Genomic DNA, 20,177 nt, shown 5'->3' with positions numbered 1-20,177 from the left:
TCCCAAGAAAAATAAAATAATATGACCATTGTAATTATACTCTGGAACTCAGACTTTCTTTGGTAAAAATTAAACCTTTTCTAGAACTAACATGTTTGCAACAATTACAAAATTGAAGATGAAATTAAAACTACCCTGACATACTTTGGGGCGAAACTCTCATGGGGAAATTCTCACAATCCGATCAGTGAAAAACCATATTCTTGTTTGCAATTTAGTGACACCAATACTGAGTTCCCAACTGGAGAGTTTTGGTAACCATCAATGACTTAGAATGATACAGAGAACGTACAAGAACAACCATATTGACAAAAATCTTGAAATGTCAAGGGAATTGGGTCACCGAGAACAATAATAAAAAAGGAGGCTTGTGCAATTAACTCCCTTTGATTGCTATAATAAAAAATATTCAAGATTATCTAAATCACAGCATAGCACGTTCTAACTAACTGTTACAATGATTGAGGAAGGTCCCAAACAAGTCACTCGTCAAGCACCTAGGAACACAGACGAACTAAAAAGAAGAAAAGTCTAATATAAGATTGTTAATACTAATGCCTGTAATGGCAACCAATGAGAAACATGCAGGGTGAAAGTCGTGTCGAGCAAAAAATCCATCACGTAGGTTATTCGCAACATGGGAGAAGTTAAGGAGAAAAGAGAACGAGTTTTCCTCTCTCCAGTGAATGATGATCCAGAAATCTACAACTATAAGTACCCAGTTGGGATGCAAAAAAATGGCAGAGAAAAAAAATATGGGTCAAGGGGAGGGGGAAAGAAATGTAAAGAATTAAATATGATTACAACTGAGCTTCAGTTCTTTTTTCTGGACTTCCCTTCTCCCTTTTCTATTTATACATAATGCTTTTCTATGTGTATGGACCTTGCTCTCATCCTTCCTAAATGAGTTTCTCTTGAATAATAGACATCATTGGATCCTACCCGCTCCAAGCATTTTAATGAAACAAAGAAAAAAGAAAGAGAGAAAAAAAATACTCCAGCAGTTCAGTCCAAAATTGGGCCAAGGGACCATATTATCGATTTAGAGTTGGAGCCTCAAGCAGTCTTTATGAACAAAGCGCTCAGTTATAGATTCTGAACTGCGTATCCCAGTTAGTAGAGTTACCTCTATGTACAGACGATCTGTCAGCAGCAGGGGTGTGTAATGGTTGTAGCAGTGATGTCGCAAATAACTCCAAATTGGTGAAGGAGCAATGACATGGTATAAACAACAAAATGAATTGAAGGTGCTTGTCTTCTAAACACAAGACCTCTACCACCACCATAACCACTGGAATGAACCCTCTGGATAGATTTTTGTCAGAAGTAATAATACTATGAGCTCCCAACTTAACCTTCCGGCTCCTTTCTTTTCTTGCCAGATTTCCTGCTGCTTGTCCTCGGCTTTTCTGTTAAATCCACACCACCCAGCTTCTGTTCTGGTATACTGCTCGTCGTGTCCAAATAGTCATTTGAATCTTGATTAGGCGATATCTTCTCGTATATAATAGCAGCATCAAGAGAGAATATACGAAGTGCAAGAGACGATACGGTAGATATTTTGGCGGCAGCAGAGAGAGATGACCAATACCACCATTCATTCTTTAAGTATTCCGTTCTAATCATGTCCTCTAATGCAATGGTTGCCTGAACCATCTGGAGAAATGAATGAAGAATCAATTCCAGCACATGAAATAATTCAAGAACAAGACGTTTACCCATTTGCTTTAAATATGGCAAAAACTTCATGCATAATAATAAGCACCAAACAATTTTGTAAACAAAGTATATCTAGATGGCTACCACAAGTAACAATACAAGCTAGCAAGAAATGATGCACCAGCATCAAAAATCACGAAGGAAACCAGTTCTCAAATCATAAAAATGAGAATTGAAGTACTTAGACTCAGTACTGAGTTGAGGAATGCTAACCTCATAAATTGTTCCTGCAGATTTCACAAATGCACGCCAAGCCCATCTTCGTTCAATATGTAGTTTTGATGGTTTTAGAGCTTCATCAGGAAGTGCAGCATCCATGTCAAGCAGATTCATTTTCAGTCCTCTTACAACTTGCAAGATTTTGCCAACTAATGGCCTTTGTGATGATTGTGGGATGACAAAGCATCTACCAATCCCAAACTCTGAAAAACGGTTATCCATGCAGATTTTTTTACTTTTTGGTTCTAGGCATCCTGCTGCGAGTCTTTTTGTTTTCGGTGCACTAATTTCATTTCCAGCGGGTTTTTGAATTGAACTATCTATAGATGAACTTTGATGGCAACCATTTTCCAGAATAATATTTTCTAGTGAAGGCCATTCAGAAAGCAAGGTCCCATCCTCCGGAGTACTAGAATCTTTCTTGAGATCAATTACATTCAACGTTGATTCCATAATATAGGGTGATACAGATGACAGAAATGATGGAACCCCATTAGAACTAATAAGTCCAATCTCCTTAATAAGATCCTTGTTTGAATCTTTCGTTAAAAACTTGGAACAGATGAGTTCAAAGTCATATGGGCACATCATACCATCATTCTGATACTTAATTAACCCCATACTATGGTTAAAATACCCTCTAGAAGTTTCTGCTATGACCATGCTCGAGCTCTCTTCCTGCTTGCTTTCAAATTTGATATTGCATTTACTTTTTGAAGAGTCGCCAACTTCCTTAATGCCATCACATGAGGCTGGGAGTGAACTACACTGTCCATTATCATGCTCCTCAAGTTCAACATCAGTTGAAAAACTCCTATGGCAAGAGAGACAATGGTACCTAGATGGCCAGACAGGTTCCATGCATACACACCTGAACATTTTCTCATCTTCAGCTAGCCTGGCCTTGTCTAGCCATCTATTTAAGTCGTCAGGTGTTACAAATTCAAGAAAGGGACCATACTTACTTTCTAATAAAGCAGACGCCCTATTAACAAGAAAACCAGAACATTCAAGTTTTTCAACATCCGAGCTTGATGATGAATCCTTAAGTTGCTCCTCAGGACTTTGATTATTGGATCGTGAAGATGTCTGAAGTTTAGGTTTAAGCCATTGCAAAATAGACTCCTTTAACTCCCTTTCTTTGGGGTCACTATCTTTCAGCCAATCAATGAGCTCTAATATATCCGCCTCTGTTTGATAAGAAATACATGGAGAATTTCCAATAAAATCCTTTGGCAGATGAAGCAATGAGGAATACATATTTGAATTTAAAGTTGAAGAATTTGCATTGCTTGTTGAAGTATAATTCTTGAAAAAACGACCCTTAACAACTCGGTCTCTGGATTCACTTCCAATATGTACCGAACTCCCACTACTGATGATTTGTGGCAGTCCATTTGACATAACACTAGCCCAATACAGCCGACCAGCAGCATCACTGCCCAAAAACTCCCTTCGTACAGATATCTTCAGAAGCTCCAACTCTGTACTTGCTATAGAATCCTGCACCTGCAATATGTCCTTCTTAATACTATCCAACTCACTATGATAGGCTTGTGATTCATTTGGAGGAGGAACTTGGGGAGCTACAGGCACTCCATTAGCATCACAAGGTGTAAAATATTGCTTTCCAGATGGTAGAATAGAAATTTCAGTCTCCATATTACTTTGGTCAGAACCATCAACTTCTTGTGGCAAACCAGACAAAGATGGCTCGTTGAATTTTACAGGTTTGCCACTGTTTTGAGACCCTGAACTGGATAGGACATTGCCACCAGCATCATTGTTATCAGTAACATCGTGGGCACTGCTCATTTGTTCTTGAAAACTTGCATGGTTGTGACACTTATTCTCTAAACTAGTTAAAGATGAGTATTGATCAGAAGCACCAAGCCTAGCTCCATCACAACTACCCTGTCCTGAAACAGCATCAGAGAACAGAATGAAATAGTTAAACCAATAAAAGAAAAAGAAAAAAAATTGGGAGTGAAGACATTTAATGTAATTAGCATGCAAGTCAGCAGACCCATCCTTGACCCCACCTTCTCGAACTGCACTAAGCATAGTTGTATCAAGTTTTGCAGCTCTTGCAGCAACAACTTCTTCCCTACACTTCAGGTTTTTCCACTCAATGAAACACGAACGTAATTTCTGCTGCAACTCTGCCAATGCCTCCACACACTGCTCAAGATGTTGCCGAATCAAGGCAGAACTGAGCAACTCATCACATAGATATTTGAGTAAGAATAATCTCTGCATCCAGAAGAAATATATCCTTCAGGTAACTCCTCATATTTATAAATTATAATCAAATCTTCCTAACTAATTTGTAATTACCACTATGCCCTTACTATAATCTTACTAATATTCCCATCAATTCTCCCAATATATTCTATATTAGTACTCTCACAAATTATTCCATAAACTTGTGTGGTAATTGAATTGAGGCATAATAAAAATGGCTGCAGGCATACCATAGAACTTTTGAAATATATAGATAAAAGAGGCTGCCCTTTGCATCTTCTTGCTAGTCTCTAGATTCAAATGTTTTCCTTATGAGAGATATTTTGTTATGCTTTGTATTCAGATCTCTTCGTTTTGGTTCTGTTTAGCTTAAATTTTTCTGTTTGGATTTCACTTTTTTAGCTTGTTCTTTGTGATTTTTTTTTTGTCGTTTTTCCCTTTAGTATTGCCCAAGTTCATCTTTGTCTTAGTTTGTTTGGATGATTTTGTCTCTCTTTTTTTGCTCTTAGTATAATTCTCTTGTACTGTGAGCATTAGTCTCATTTACTATTATCAATAAAGGGACTTGTCCTGTTCCAGAAAAAATAGAAGAGCACAAGGAAGATAATGTTCAAAATTAAGAAGAATCAAGAGAGATAATTGAATAGGAGAAAAACTATAAGATTGTGTCCACACATATGATGAGAAATAATCCAAGAATGACAATTAACAAACCTCGTCGACACTGAACTCCCAATACTCCTTCTCTTCCAATGCAGCTGCTAGATTGGCAAGTTTATTCAGAAAATCACGAGTAACTTCTCCACGGAATTTCTTGCCTTTATGCAGGTTAATAATGTGGTTTTTAGTATGTTCAGATGGATCTTCAACCATACGTGTTCCCATTACACAAGAGGGACAGTACCAGTTCCCTTCAGGAATCCTGGCAAGAGGAGGATTCAAACAATATGTATGATATTCAGCATCACATGTATCACATAGAAGGACGCTATCATCATCTTTATCAATGCCACACACTTTACAGACTCCTTCATCCCAAGGAGCTTTTGGAATCTCATTTAAGGAAACAAGAAAGCCATCTACTTCTACTTTCGTCTCTGCACTAAGAGATTCTAGCTTGGAGAACTCCTTAAGTTTTTCAATAAGAGATAGAACCTGCAAGAAAAGTTATGATCTTATCTTCACAGGGGGAGAGAGAGCATGAATAGGGACAAGAATGAGAACAATTGCATACTAGTAAAAGACATGCAAAAATGAGAAGAACAGCATAAGCTTCAGATTACATATGCGATGATGAAATGCATTACTAAAACCCTTTGCCTACCAAAATTCCTCTTGTATCAAATGATTTTTTTATGAAACTAACTTATTTAAAGTAAATGAAAAAACACAAGGACGTGATGGTTGTGACAGAGCTAGGCTTGGACTTTTCTGCCTGAAAATTCTTGTAACTGCTCCTTTTTTATGCATGCCAACAGAAGAATTTTGGTAATCTCTTTGGCTTATACAATGGCAAATGAGTATCCAAGTTTTCCTTAAAGGCCCTTTGTTCCTACATTATTTAACTAAAATATGTTCTTCAATATAAATATAGGAAAATGAAAGGTTTTTAATTCAACATATAAAACAAAAGTGTTAAAACATCTAGCAGCATGTGCTTCCGATGATGAAACAGTAAGCATATATCTTATGCATCACAACAACCAGTATACCACTGCAAAAACATGAACACGCCAAAATTGTAAAGAGAAACAGAAGGGAAGTGAGAATAAAATGGTGCGTACCTCATTTTCATACAGCCTCTCAAAATTCTCAGATAATGTCTCAACTAATTCGACCAAATCAGGCTGATCACCATAAGCATAGCGCAAGTTATTCCAGAGCTGCAAGAGTATCAACCATCAAACCAAAAGTTTTTTGGATAGGAGAGCCAAAGCCACAAGCCAGAGGAGTTTTTATTTTTAACGGAAACAAGACCTTTCATTGATATAATGAAATGAGCCAGAGGAGTAAGAAACAAATATAAGAAAACACAATTTTTTGGTAAGGCAATGATAGAAGGAAGGGAATGGGATTAATGGAAGTCAACCATGATTGGATTACAGTAACGTTCAAGAACTGTGAGTCATGACTCATGAGCCACCAACTTAGTTTGAGATAAGAACACTTTTACTAATGAAAATAAAAAAATGAAAAAATAAAGGATAGGAAAAGGCCCCCTCTAGTTGGTCTGCATCCAAAAGGGGAGTTATGACAATAACTCCAATGGGGGACACCAACCAAATGAATGCTAATAAGACAGTCCCTTTGTCCTTTTCAAGCCAGAATACCAAATATAAGAAAGCTTCTAAATTAGTCCACATATAAAGGTTTGTTCCTGATACTGAAAGGTTAGACACAAACATCAGCTGAGAAGACATTAGATTCCTAAATACAAATACCTAGCACTGTTGCATGTCAATGGCTGAAGCTTTCTTATGAGAAGCAAAACTTCCATTAAGAAAAAATGAATATATATATATAAGACCACAATGTTTTGAACAATAAAAGGAAGCACAAGCAAAACTTCTTTGCACAAGTTAGTTATTGTAGTTGCAAACAAAAACCTTGTGCCACCAAGCTGACAAGGTGTCAGAGTCGTGACTCATGATGGAATTGCCAAAGCCATTCAGTCAGTAGGATCTTTTTTTTCCATCTAACGTTACCTATGCTACCCTCCAACAAGCTTTCAAGGAAAAACTCTTTTAAAATGTCATGTTCGGTTTTGTGAGGATCCTTGGATTTCAAAAGTTTCTTGTTCTCCTTGTTCATGGCTTTTCCTGAATTATAATCTTCTAAAGGGAGAACTGATATTGCTGGCAGTTGGAGGATGTCTCCCAAACTTAGGGCCTCAATATACGATAGATGGCCAAAGTACACTGAACTCCATGCTCTTCATTTGAGCTTAGGCCAAGACAAACTTTAGTGTGGAAGATAGATTCCAGTGGACCTTTCTCGACAAAATCAGCTTCCATCCATCTTGCCAAGCTAATAGCAAGAGCAACAACTCCTTGCTTTATAGAAGCTGCTTGAACATGGGAAAACAAGTTGCAAAGGAAGTTCCGAAAGTGGTCCTGTTTGTTGCTTCAATTTAAGAGAGGCTGAATTTCATGGTCATACTTATTATTCTTTTGCCTAGCCAATATGGTCCTCCATTTTGTCAGTCTTGAGTTGCATTGACCATTCCAGATAAAAATCTATTGCAGGAAAGGGCTTGAAAGAAAAGGTTAAAACTCTTCGAAGATGTGCCATGACTATGAGTATGAGGGCTATCCGTGGGTTTATTTTCCTTTTGGAAAATTCATCCTGCAGTTTCCAAATTAATCCTTGTCTATCCCCCCCCCCCCACACTTTTTTTTTTTTCCATTATGACGTAATTCTATACGCCCTTTGCCTTACATTCTCCCTACAGTTTTAAGCTCCAACTATTATGTCTCGGTACACTCAAGAAAATAATTTGCCACTGGGATGCCTCACATGGCTATTGTTTCCAGCAATAGCCTTCAAGTTCACTTGGAATTTCACCTCTTAAAAGGTGGACTTGACGGCTATTATTATCAAGGATTTTTCTTCTAAATAAGTGCACATATAGAAAAAATTTCTTGTCAACCCGATACAAATCCCATGCTGGATGAGGGATTTTCTTTAGCAATATGTGAGAGAACTAGGGGGGGATATATTGAGCATAGTAGTAGGATATTGGTAACAACAAAGGGGGTGTTTTGGTTGACAATAAAACCACATAGAGTTGGAAATTATAATTACTATAGGGAAATTAAATGGAGAGTTAATGTGAATGACGAGATGTGAAATGCGAGTCTTTTGGTGAGAAATGTGAGTTGACGCGAATAACAAGGTAATAAACCTCTTTAATTATTGGTGAACCAAACGGTCGGTCCACCCACCCAACCCAACTCTACCCAATTATCCAAGTTTTCCAAACAGCCCCATAGTAGTAATTAGTTAGGGGTGTCTTGGTTAGAAATATTGGGTGAATTAGGGATCTTGGAAGTAAATTATTTTGAGAATGTCAAGTTTGGGACATGGGTGAGACATAGCCCTCAATACAACCAAAATAATTGCCCTCTAAAATCCCTAACTCCCTGCCCAACCAACCCCAAGCTAATTACCATTATGGCCTTATTTTTTCTTACTACCCCAAATATATCCCCTACTAGTACTCTCACACATACATCATCATCAATACATTCTGTGAGGTAACTTGAAATGTAAGCAAAGACATACAACAAAACACAATTATAACAGATTTTGTTTGAAGAACAAAAACAAACCTCCTGAACATCCTCAAGAAATGCTTCATGTGATCCATCATAAGACCCGGAAGCTAGTCTCAAATCAATAGTCCGGAAATCCAACGGCCGAGAAACCATGCCTGGCGGACCAAGAAGCCCTTCATCATCATTATCACTTGAAGCCATCAATTTCCGACCAAGCAAGTTGCAGAAGACTTTTGCATCATCTGCAGCAGCAGCACGACGTAATACAGTGCGACATTGCTTCATGACAATATCTGATATAGAAATAGTAGTTATCCTCTTTCTTCGTTTTTCAACTTTTGGGGGCAAGCTGTCACCACATATATCGGCTAGTATTGAAAGAACAGCTTTCTGTATTTGATAATCAGAAATAAGCAAGTTATATAAAAAAACAAAATGATGAAATAAGCACAATGAAGTTGGAAAAATCTAAACTATATTCTACTAAGAAATACGAACTCCTAAAACAAAAAACAAGAGCCAAAACAAACTGTGCTGACAACTTCAGCTGTCCAGCTTGTCCTTCCTTTTTCAAGGCCAGCTAAGGTGTGTAGCTACCCTTGTATAGGTTACCATTTCATTTTTTTTTATAAGAAACTTAGATATAAATACAAAAACAGCACATAATATCTATATTCAAACTTTTCCTATAAAATAACCGAAGTTTTCCATTGAGAAAAATGAAAGAACATAAGGAATACACAAACAAAGCCTACAGAAAAGGGATGGCAAACTGTAAAAAAAGGGCTCCAGTTAAGTAACACAAGACCTAAAAGATAATTACAAAAGGACTTCACCCCCAAAGCCAATAGAGAAACAGAAAATATTATGAGGAACCAAACATTGTTCAAAGTCCTCTTGAACCCTCTAAAGACTCAATTGTTCCCCTCTCCCCAAAGACCCAAAAAAGAAATCATTTGAACATCTCATGAAAATGCAGATAAAGAACTAAAGAAAGAACTCCTCGATCAATTATCATCTCTCGGTAACCCCTAAGCCTAGCAAAACATAAGCCAAACTCCTCGAAACTCAGCTGCCCTCATACAAATACTGCAAGATAACAACCAAATCAAGCTGGGCTTCTTACCAGGACACCTGATTTTAGGTGTTAATTCTTTCGTGCATAACCTACCACACAACAAATGTGGCAAAGACTGAACCACCAAGGGGAGAAGGATTGACCAGGCAATAAAAATAGGATCTAAAAGAAAAGAGAAGGGGGGGGGGGGGAACCCTTTAAACAGACTCTGATTCCAAAAATAAATAAATAACATTTCTCCAAAAAAAAACTCCCCAATCAAAGATAACAAGGGCCAGAATATCCATTTTTCCTATCGGACAAAGGATGACAAAACCTAAACAAGGTAGGAAGAAGTCACAAAATGAAAATATAAACAAAGCCACCAAACGATTCCTTAGAGAAAAACAGAAGATAGATGATATGAGAGTGGAAAAAAAGAGCAAACAGGTCTATCTCCAACCACCTATCCTCCCAAAGATTATTGTCCTTCCCCTCACTCATCAAACAATCAATGATAGAATTGAGAAAAGAATAGGAACTCCTCAATGATATCTCTCCACTCCCATCTAACTCCCCCACAGTTTCTGGAAGCTCATTTTTCTGTATTGCAATTTGCCACACATTACCTCAATGGAAACTAAATAGTAAATAATAAACACACACACACACATTGGCTTTCAGATCAAATCTGAAATAAAGTAACCATTATTGTTCCTTCCAAAATATGACAGATATTCAATGGATATTGAAGCTCTAGCAAAGATTCAGTTTTTGATTGGACACTAGTCCCTAGGAAAATCGATGCGTCCAACAAATTCAGAAATAATAGCATAGCAACCCTAAGATGAAACTGAACTCCAGTACACTTTGCTATATGGAAAAGTTAGGCAGAAGAAAAACTACAATTCTTTTGAATCCCTGAGCCTGGAGAGACCTCTAATCAATCAATACTGGCTCCCCTGACAGTAAAAAATAGGATGAGGTTCTTTAACTTGCTCTCTGTCCTTGTGTTCTTCCATTTTTTGCCAATGAATGTTGGGTTTCTTATCAAAAGAAAAGAAAATATCATCTCGCACCTAAAAGATGATTTGGGGAGTTAGAAACAAATTAAGAAGATTCAGAAGATAGGAGTAGAGTGGTGAAATGACAAATTATTCTAGTGCCAAAATTTGCCAAGATTTTAAACCTCCCAAGGCCTTTTTTTTTCCTTTTTACACGTCACCAGGCCAATTAGCAACAAGAAAATCTAAATCATGGTCTTTTGTACTCCCTTTGATATGAATCTTTTGTTCCTCCATTGGATTGTTTCATACATCAATAAAACTGTTTCTTATGAAAAAGAAATAGTAAAAAATAACCCACTCCAAAGACCTCTAATTTTGGCCCTCACTTCCTTTTACAAACCTTATTGCAGTCTAATTGTTTCTTATTCCAAGAACAAACAAATAAAAAAATGCAATAGAATTGCACTTGAAACATGAACTTCACCAAACGAGCAACATGGTAATTTTAAAACATAAGAGTAAAGAACGCGATAAAGTAATTAGGACACGTTTTAGAGGATCAAGGATGGAATGGAATGGGTATGGAATGATTTTTTTTTTAATGCAACGACTTTCATTGAGAAAACATGAAATAATACCACGGCATACAAAACACAAGCCCACCAAAACACCTCACCTAAAAGAAGGGGTTCCAATCTGAGTAAAATGTTATCAAGGGAAAAGTTACAAAAGGCCTTTGAAACCAAAGCCCAAAGGGACACATAAAATCGAGTTAAAGGACCATACCTAACAAGGGTCCCTTTCCCTACCTATAAACACCTGATCATTCCTCTACCCCAAAATATCCCAAATCACAACACATACTCCAGCAAGCCACAAAAAACCGCCTTTCTCTCTAAAAGGTAGATGGAGGAGGAACTCGTCAATGGTCACACGAAAATTTCTTTGGCCAGCAAAACTAACATTAAACTCCTGCGGGAAGGAGCACCACACATTCAACGCATACTGACATTCTCAAAAGAGATGATCAAGGTCTTCCTTCACCTTTGGACAAAGAATACAACAAAAAGGCATAGCAAGCAATGTCCTCCTCCTAACAAGCCTATCGACACTGTTCACACAACCAAGCAAGACTTGCCAAATATAGACCTAACTTTCTTCGAGACCTTAATCCTCCGGACAACATTAGAAGAAAAAAAAAGAAAAAAAACTTCCCAATGGAGGAGGGTCTGTTAAGTACTTAAGCACCTTAGAGAACCACACCCCAGAAGCTAGCTATTGGGGTGGGGTTCTCTAATATGCTTAGGTACTTAACAATGGTATCAAAGCCAACTATCGACGTTTCAAAGTGGAACTAGTGGGGGGGTTTTGACCAGGTGGTCGAGTGAAGTACCGCCAGAGTAGTAGCCAAGACGTGACTTTCTGAGAATGAGGTATTGTTAGGCACCAAGGTTGGGTTGCGTTTTGGTTAGGTACTTAAGCACCTTAGAGAACACACCAAAAGCTAGCTATTGGGATGAGAGAGTCAAACCACCTAAGTACCACATTGGCCATCCCATTCTAACCAATGTCGGACAAAGGCATCCCATATTACCTTGGTTCCTATCAGGATCCAACAACAAATTGAACAAGGACTTACACGATTAAGCAAGGTGGATGGGTTTGTAATGAGTTTTAATTCCAAGCCCAAGTTTGGATTGAGGAATTTGGACCCGGTTTGTAATATCTCATCCCTTCTCGCAGTTTCAACCCAACCCTCTTTCCCATTGTTCTAACCCTTCACGATCTCATTCCAGTTTCACCCTCAATTACCCACTCATTCCAACGCCTATCCGATTCCCGATAATCATGATTACATTGCGGCCTCATTCAAAACTATTAAAAAGTCTATGAATGTCTTAGGCAGTTATGCAATTTTTTCTTTTTCTTTTTCTTTTTCTTTCTTTGTTTTTTTTTTTTTTTTTTGGAGGGATGGGGTCTCTCTAGTTTATTTCCTGAAAAACTTTTGGTTCTTTTCATAAATAATTGAATCAACAAAAAGCTTCTTCTACCAGAAAAAAACATATTATTATGCAATTGAAGTTTGAAAGATATTCAAAAGAAATGCAGAGTATAATAAATGGCACCTTTGTAGGTCCTGAAGCATTGCCCTTGTAAACTTCCTTACTAATTGAATGTTCCAAAATCTTTTTCGCCCAGTCCGGTGGATTCCTCTCCAAAGCATCATAAACACACCTTCTAATTCTAGTTCCCACATTAGTAGGTAACTTTCTAACAGGTTCTAGCACTTGTGCCCACTCTGGCATATTACCATCAGTAACCAGCACCTTCTCACAACCACCCCCAGTAGTATCAGGGGTTTCCTCTTCTATTGTGATAATATGCTTCTCTCTGTTCAATGTTCCAAATATTTGCTTTGTAGCCTCTGCAAGCAGCTGAAAATAACAAATATTACCGTGAGCCCAAAAGAGAAGATATCATAAGAGTAACAATTAATTTAACATGTAAAAACAGAAGAACCCCAAAAACTAAACAAGAGAAAATATACATGTCATGGTTCCAGAAAACATATTCTTGAAATTAACACAATCACTGTAAAGTAGCTGACCCAAAGTAAATAATGTTCTTCATAAGTTGACAGATAGAGGGAATAGACAAACTTTCTTAGAAGGAAAAGAAGTATTTTTGTTCAAAAATCCTAATTACGAGCCTACTTAAATGTAACCTCAAACCAATTTATCAGACCAAATTGGTGCAGCGGAACTCAAGGAAGATATAATTCATATTGCTGTTGTCCTACTCCTAAATATATACTTCAAAGTAATTAACCATCGGCAAACTCACATGAAAAAAGTCCTTTCATCAAAACTGAACTCATAAAAAGATGTAGCCAGTACATAGTAACAAAAATGAAAAACATTTTCCCTGCCACAAAAAAATCCTCAAGACACAACAGTAACCTCACAAATAAGTTTTTAGTATCCAATTCAAAGTAAGTTTGTAGTATTACTGCATAAGGAAACCAAGACTTTCAAATATCGGACTAAGTATCTCCTTTCCCATACTAGCTTCTTATGAAACCTGATCCACATCGAAGCTTTTTTTTCTGGAAAACGACAAGAAACTTTTCATTGATATAGTGAAAAGAGACTTGCTCAAGATACAAAGTTCAAAATGCAAAGATACAAAAATGAACATATAAATTCAAAAACCTAGGGATCAGTAGGTGTACCTAAGCATCTCAACTAGGTTCACACCCATAGCACCCAAAATGTCAATCATATGACTTCAGGCTTTTCTTTCAAGCTAAAATTATAATAAATAATAAAGCCTTGATCATCAAATAGAAACCATAGTGCTATCATGGAGAGACTACATGTATTATCTTTCCATAAAAATTACTGTTGTGTTGAAGGTTAGAAGAAAATATCAGCATTGGCAACAGAAGTTTAACATGTATAAGAACAGGTAAGAAACGAATAACAATGGCACAAATTTAAGATGTCACACTCAAAAAATAATGTAAATTAACTAAAAGCCATCTTACAAATGCATCTGCCTCCATCCCAGCCACTCCAGTGAGAGAACCACAAAGCACACCACCATCACCTTGTAGGCATCGAAAGACTCTTCCACTTTCACGAGCAGTTACTTCAGCTGACTCAAGATTACCATTCATGGATAAGACAGCCAAGATGAATCGGTGAGCTAATTCTGGCCATGTCAGTTCATTGAGAGGGAGCAAATTCAGCTTCATTTTCCTAATAGAAGATGCACTGTCCGCATCTTTTTTCCTTCCCCGCTTCGGTTTTGACTCTCCAGAATCAAAATTTGGATCCACAAGAGCAGCTACCTTGGATTGAAGCTCAGTGATTAGCACTCTTAACAGAGAAGTGTGAGCTTTAGTTAAAGCTGCACCCACGCATCTGCTGTCTGTTGAGGAAGCTAGATTAACTTCAGATACCTCCTTCATCGCTCTTGTTTCCATTTGTATAAAAGCATGTGGATCTCCATTAGCATTAAATTTTGAGGATACTCGGTCATTTGAGAACTCAGTGTTAAGAGAATTTAACAGTGGGTCTTTCTTAAATTCATTCTCAGAATTTTGGAGAATATCAACCCCACCACCCCGCAGGTTGAAAAGGTCTTCCTCAAGTTCCTCAAGAGATAAGGCCTCTTTAAGGCCCAAGTTTTCATGGAAACGAGATAAAAAATCCCAAACCTGTGTCATTAAGATAGTGTGTAACGTCTAAAGGTTTTATACTAGAGAAATAAGATTATACGTCCAAATTATAAGCACAATTTACATTATCTCAACTAAACAAATTGCCAGCATGTACCTGGTAAACGTCACCAGTAAGTTCTGGGGGAACACGCGAGCATAAAAGCTTTCCAGGAGGAGGATTCTTGTAATTGGCATTGCCATCACCAGCTAACTTGGTTTTCTTGAATCTTCTAAATAAAAAATTCAGTGGCTCGTCTTCTTTACAATCTTCTCCATCAAATTTCTGAACCTCTAGGACTCCATTTTCAACTGCCGGTAAAGTCGTACTGTCTATTCTCTTATTTACAAACTGATAACTTGAACAGGATTGAATCCGTGGAATCTTTTCAAGTATTTCTTGTACAAATTCCATGTCTAACCCAAATCTATCCTGATCCAACCACTTTTCAAGTTCATCAGGCAAACTGGATTGGTTGTTCTCAACTTCAACCACAGATTGGCCAAATGCAGAATTTGGAAAACCACAAAACTTTGCTAGTCTAGAGTTCAGTTCACTATTGTCTCTAGTTCTACAATGCCCTAGAAGACTCTGTTCATTACCCACATGATTACAGCATAATCTAAAAGTGTTTTTCTGATTGCATAATTCAGAACATGCTTTGATCAAATCATAGGACATCCTTTTCCAAGCTATTGATGATGAAGTATCTTCAACTGAAATCTCGCCAATTTCATCTTTCAAATATTGATAATCTGAGAGGTCTCCAGACTTTCCAATGGAACCTGCTTCATGATGCAATCCATTTTGCATATGAACATTAAAATCTCTGTCAGAACAAACACCAAGACAAGACAAGATATCATCCTCATTTGGTGGACAAACATCTGAGAAAATTGTCTGTAAGTTATCGTCATTACTATTATTGATCAAACCATCTTCTTTCTGTTGTTCAATAGAAAAGTTCTCACTTTTTCCCTTAGAGAGGACAGTTGAACCTACTGGAATCGGAAAAGCAGAGCATGGACACCTCCTAACCTTAAAGAGGGGTCCAGAATCACCACCATCTAGCACTTCATTTATAAAAATAGAACCAGTAACCTTGTCATGCCAACAAGATCTAAAACCTACTGGATAAACCCGGGTAACTTCATGATATGAAGGTCGTGCATCAATTTCCCCCAAGGAAAGAACAAAGAAGTCTTCAAATTGAAGTGGAAATCCTTCCTATGCAGTAAAACAAACAAAAGAATCAGTAAGGAAACGGCGATAAATTATAAATTCAATTTAATAACAGAGTCAGTACATAACCATTGTGGGAAATATTAGAGCTACATGAATAGAATAAACACAAATCACTATTACACTTACATAACATTGTGACGAAATGGAACCTCCATTCTCTTCTGCCACAGCTTCCTCAGAATTTTCAAGATTTACAACTGTAACACCAGACGGGCTTTGACGGTCACACAAGACCCCCTTACATCGATCATTAATCAAAGTTTCGTTGTTATCGACAAAACCATTGGCAACCGAGAATTTGGTCGGCTTCCTTCTTTTTGGTATATAAGACTTTCCAGATAAATGAGAAGACCCCTGTCTTCTTGCTTTGGGCTGCATAGAAGACATCAACCCAAGATGGCAAGCAACTTCATAAACTGAACCAAAAGTCTTGCCGTCAGGTGCACGGTAAATAGCATAAAGTTCACTACTGTCAACTGACTGTTTAATCTCTACACACCATCCTTCCTCCAACACACCATTTCTCTCAGAAATAAACTCTCTAAGCGCCTGCAAAAAGACTTCACTAGTATTTTGAGATGACAATTTAACTGATGTGCCCCTACTACTTCTACAACTTCCTAAAGGACAACCCAAATCTACATCCAAGCTTCTTCCAATAACCTGATTCTGCTGCAATACGTCTTCTAAACCCATTTTAACCTTGTTTTTCACAGTATCTGGAGCTCTTTGATGGCCATATCCATTTCCCGAATGTAACAGGTTTCTATATTTTGCAGATGAGCAAAAGGGAGTACCACGAAGAGAATTGTCTACTGCAGTGTGCTTTCTAGAAAAAGAAAAGAATAAAGTTGAAGTAAACTAATCTAATATACAAAATAAAAGAGCACAATATGGCATACTAGTTTGATCTCATGAAATAGAGTCAATCCTAATTCCCAAGCATGCATATCTTCATAAATACGTAGATGAGAAACACTTGACACAACAGTAATGATCTCTGGTAACAGTAAGGCATCCTCCAATCTTCAAGTTATAAGACTAACATAAAGATATGACATGGTAAGTCAAGCCAACAATCCATGAAAATAAGAAGTAGGAGCTGAACCCATACATTCTTCTCCTGCAACCCATATTATCCCCTTCAGCAAAGACCATAGGAGAAGAAAGCACAGTTAACTGGCCAACAACTTCTCTTGGATGTGGGAAACTAACAAGAAAATACTCAACTAATGTCCCCGCAGTCAAGATGTTTAAGATTAAATGGCTCAATTTCACAGCCTTTGCTATTTAAGGTTTGTCCTTCACAAAATTAGAAAGCTCGCGAGTCACAATAAATAGACATAATATAGCTCATCTTCACAACAGGTATCTTAAACAAACAAAAAAAACACACACACACACATACACTACTAGAACACATGCAGATGGAAGGGCGTATTTCCGACTAAGGGACACACTGACTACCAGTTATTAAAATCCTAACTAATAATCACATCAATTTAACCGTGAACTTTAGTAAGTGTATCATAAGAAATTTATAATTTGTATAAACATCATAAGAAATTTATAATTTTATCAACTGAACTCCTAAAACTTTTAGAATCAAACCATTTTGGACTCTCAGGTAAAATTTGCTTTGAAAAACGTCCATGCATCAATTCTAATCATCCAATTTGTTAATATGGCATTTGAAGAAGTGAAAGAATTGATGAGTTAATCTTAAAAAAGAGTCTAAATTGATTCTCTTATGAAAAAATTTAGAAGTTCAATTGAAACAATTATAAAGTTCATGTAATAATTTTCAACAGAAAGTGGATTATAAGTACAAATTTTCTTTCGGAATAGATTATAAGTATAAATTGATACGCTTATAAAAGTTTTATTAGTTCAAGGTTCTAATGATACAACCCAAAGTTAAGTTTAGCGGACATAAATTGGTATTTTCCCTTAACAATCCGTTTGAAAGCTGAGTGCGACATCAAACTCAAAGCATAAAAGCTAGAGACACAATATATGAGAGTGTTTCATTCCGCTACTTCAACAAAATTATTAAGCCTACAATCTATAGACATTGGCATGTTCGTCGTATTATACGTGAAGCACAAACTTTCAAACATTTAACACTCAACATGATAATAATTCCAACTAAATTTCCCTAAAAATGTAAACTGCCTAACTCAAAGTTCTCGTGGAGAGAGGCAACTCAAAAGATGTACTCCAAAAAAATGACAGCAGTAGCTAAAACTAAAAGAGACCCAGAAGTAACTACGCCTACTAATCCCCATTTCACCCACAAAACCTCATACCTGATACCCGGCAATTCCTCCCCATCCTCGCCATAAGCATCACCATCACTCGGCGGCGAGGCGTTAATATCCAACAGCTGCTTCGACTTAACCCCAAGCGGCCAGCGCTTACTCTTCACTCCGGTGGTGAAACACTCCCCACAGACCCAATCCTCGAAATTCAACGCGTGACCGCCCCGCATTCCGGTGCAGGCAAGGTGAAACCCCCGCTCACATCCGTCACACACCACCACATGGCCGCGCACTTCGGGCTGGCCACACAAACCACAGACGGAACCCCGAACCCCGCGAGGAACGTGGGCTGGGTCGCCATCGGAGGGCGGAGGGTTGTCGTGGAAGGTGCGGACGACGTCGAATGAATCGGATAGGGTTTCGGAGAAAGAAGAAGGAGAAGGGATCTCGTTGAGATCGATACCTATTCCGGTACCGGTGGCGGAACGGGTAGTGGAGTCAGTGGGGTTGGGAAGGTGGTTGAGTTGTGGGTGTTCGTCGCTGGAATCGGCGAGTTCCATCATCCGAGAAGGGGTTCGGAGGTGAAATGAGAAAAGAAGAGGATAAAGGAAGGTACCATTGCTCAGTTGAGCGATTCCGGTGGGGAATCGGAGAATGTGAGAAGGATCGACGGCGGAGATTTGAGGTTTTTGGTGGTTCCGTTTTTGGTTTTGATTTTGAGGGAAATGGAGAGAATGAAGAGACAGATGTGGGGAAGGGAAGAAACTGGGACCGAAACAGGACCGGACCGTATCGAAGAGACCGTCTTTTTTCTTTTTTTCTTTTTTTCTTTTTCCTTTTTTTTCTTCATTAATAAATCCTTTTCTTTCTTTTCCTCTTTTTCTTTTCAATTGAGATACCTGACGGGGAACGTTATGTGAGAGTAGGAGGCTCCCTACTCGCGATATTTAATTAACACGTGGACAGCTGAAGCAATTAAAGTACCCCGACTCTCAAAGCAACCGGTTGCCTTTCCTGATAATGCCATTCGGCTGCCTATTTGGATACTGAACATCCCGGTTTCCAGTTGCCTTTCTTTTAACATATTTCGATACAAGACGTAATGTTGCGGCAAATTATACAAAATTCCCTCTCTTTTTTAAGACAAAAATTATATGAGAATTTTCAAATATTATGTTGTATTTAATTTGGATTTTAGATTAGTTCGAATTTATCATTTTTATTATTTTAATATACTTGAATTTATAATGAATTTCATGTCTTTCAGATGTAATTAAACTCTAAATTAAAACCACGGGAGGAATGTATTAGGTCATTTTAGTTTTTTTTAAAAAAAACAAGTCATTAGATTAATTAAGATTAAATCATTTATGTTTGAAAATTTGTCGAGAAAAAAATGATAAAAACTAATCTCGGTATCGAAGTCAGTCAAGAGAGACAAAAAAAACTACATTGAAATAGTTTTTTAAATTTTATGAAGAAACTTGGAGTCAAAATCGACCAAGATTGACAGAGAAAAACAAAATTACGAATTTTCTAATTAAATACTACTTTTGACATGTAAAACTAAAATCGTATCAGTTTAGTTAATTTTCCAAGAAAACGTATAATGATTTTCATTTCTCTTTTATTTTAGTGGGGTTTTTTTAAATACCACATCCCTATCCAAGTCTTCAATTTTTCCCTTGATCAACTCCTGACTAACAAGATGGTATTCATATAGTTTTACGATTTTGATCAGCAAAATGATAATTAGTTCGAAAATAAAAAACTGGATCCAAATGAAAATAAAAGAAAAACACACGAACATGAGAAGAGAAAGTAGACAGTAAATGCATTATATATTCAATTTTTACATGTTTGAAAAATCACATTAATAACCCTTCATGTGGTTACAAAATATACACTCTACCACAGTTATGTTG

General features: G+C 37.4%; 1 protein-coding gene across 1 annotated transcript; it reads right to left on the bottom strand.

Moving 5' to 3' along the window:
• Nucleotides 1-355: 355 nt before the first annotated feature.
• Nucleotides 356-19,092, bottom strand: LOC101216880 (methyl-CpG-binding domain-containing protein 9). Its single transcript, XM_011653970.2, has 11 exons — nt 18,301-19,092; nt 16,118-16,820; nt 14,864-15,973; nt 14,071-14,745; nt 12,650-12,958; nt 8,514-8,849; nt 5,967-6,065; nt 4,897-5,337; nt 3,981-4,191; nt 1,933-3,857; nt 356-1,656 (listed from the first exon to the last, which is right to left on the bottom strand). The coding sequence occupies exons 1-11, from the start codon at nt 18,813-18,815 to the stop codon at nt 1,351-1,353; spliced, it is 6,630 nt and encodes a 2,209-aa protein (XP_011652272.1). The 5' UTR covers nt 18,816-19,092; the 3' UTR covers nt 356-1,350.
• Nucleotides 19,093-20,177: the final 1,085 nt, after the last annotated feature.

Source organism: Cucumis sativus, chromosome 3, assembly GCF_000004075.3.
Source record: "Cucumis sativus cultivar 9930 chromosome 3, Cucumber_9930_V3, whole genome shotgun sequence".
NCBI lineage: Eukaryota > Viridiplantae > Streptophyta > Magnoliopsida > Cucurbitales > Cucurbitaceae > Cucumis > Cucumis sativus.
The sequence above is the reverse complement of the archived record's forward strand: the minus strand, read 5'-3'. Positions and strand labels throughout refer to the sequence as shown.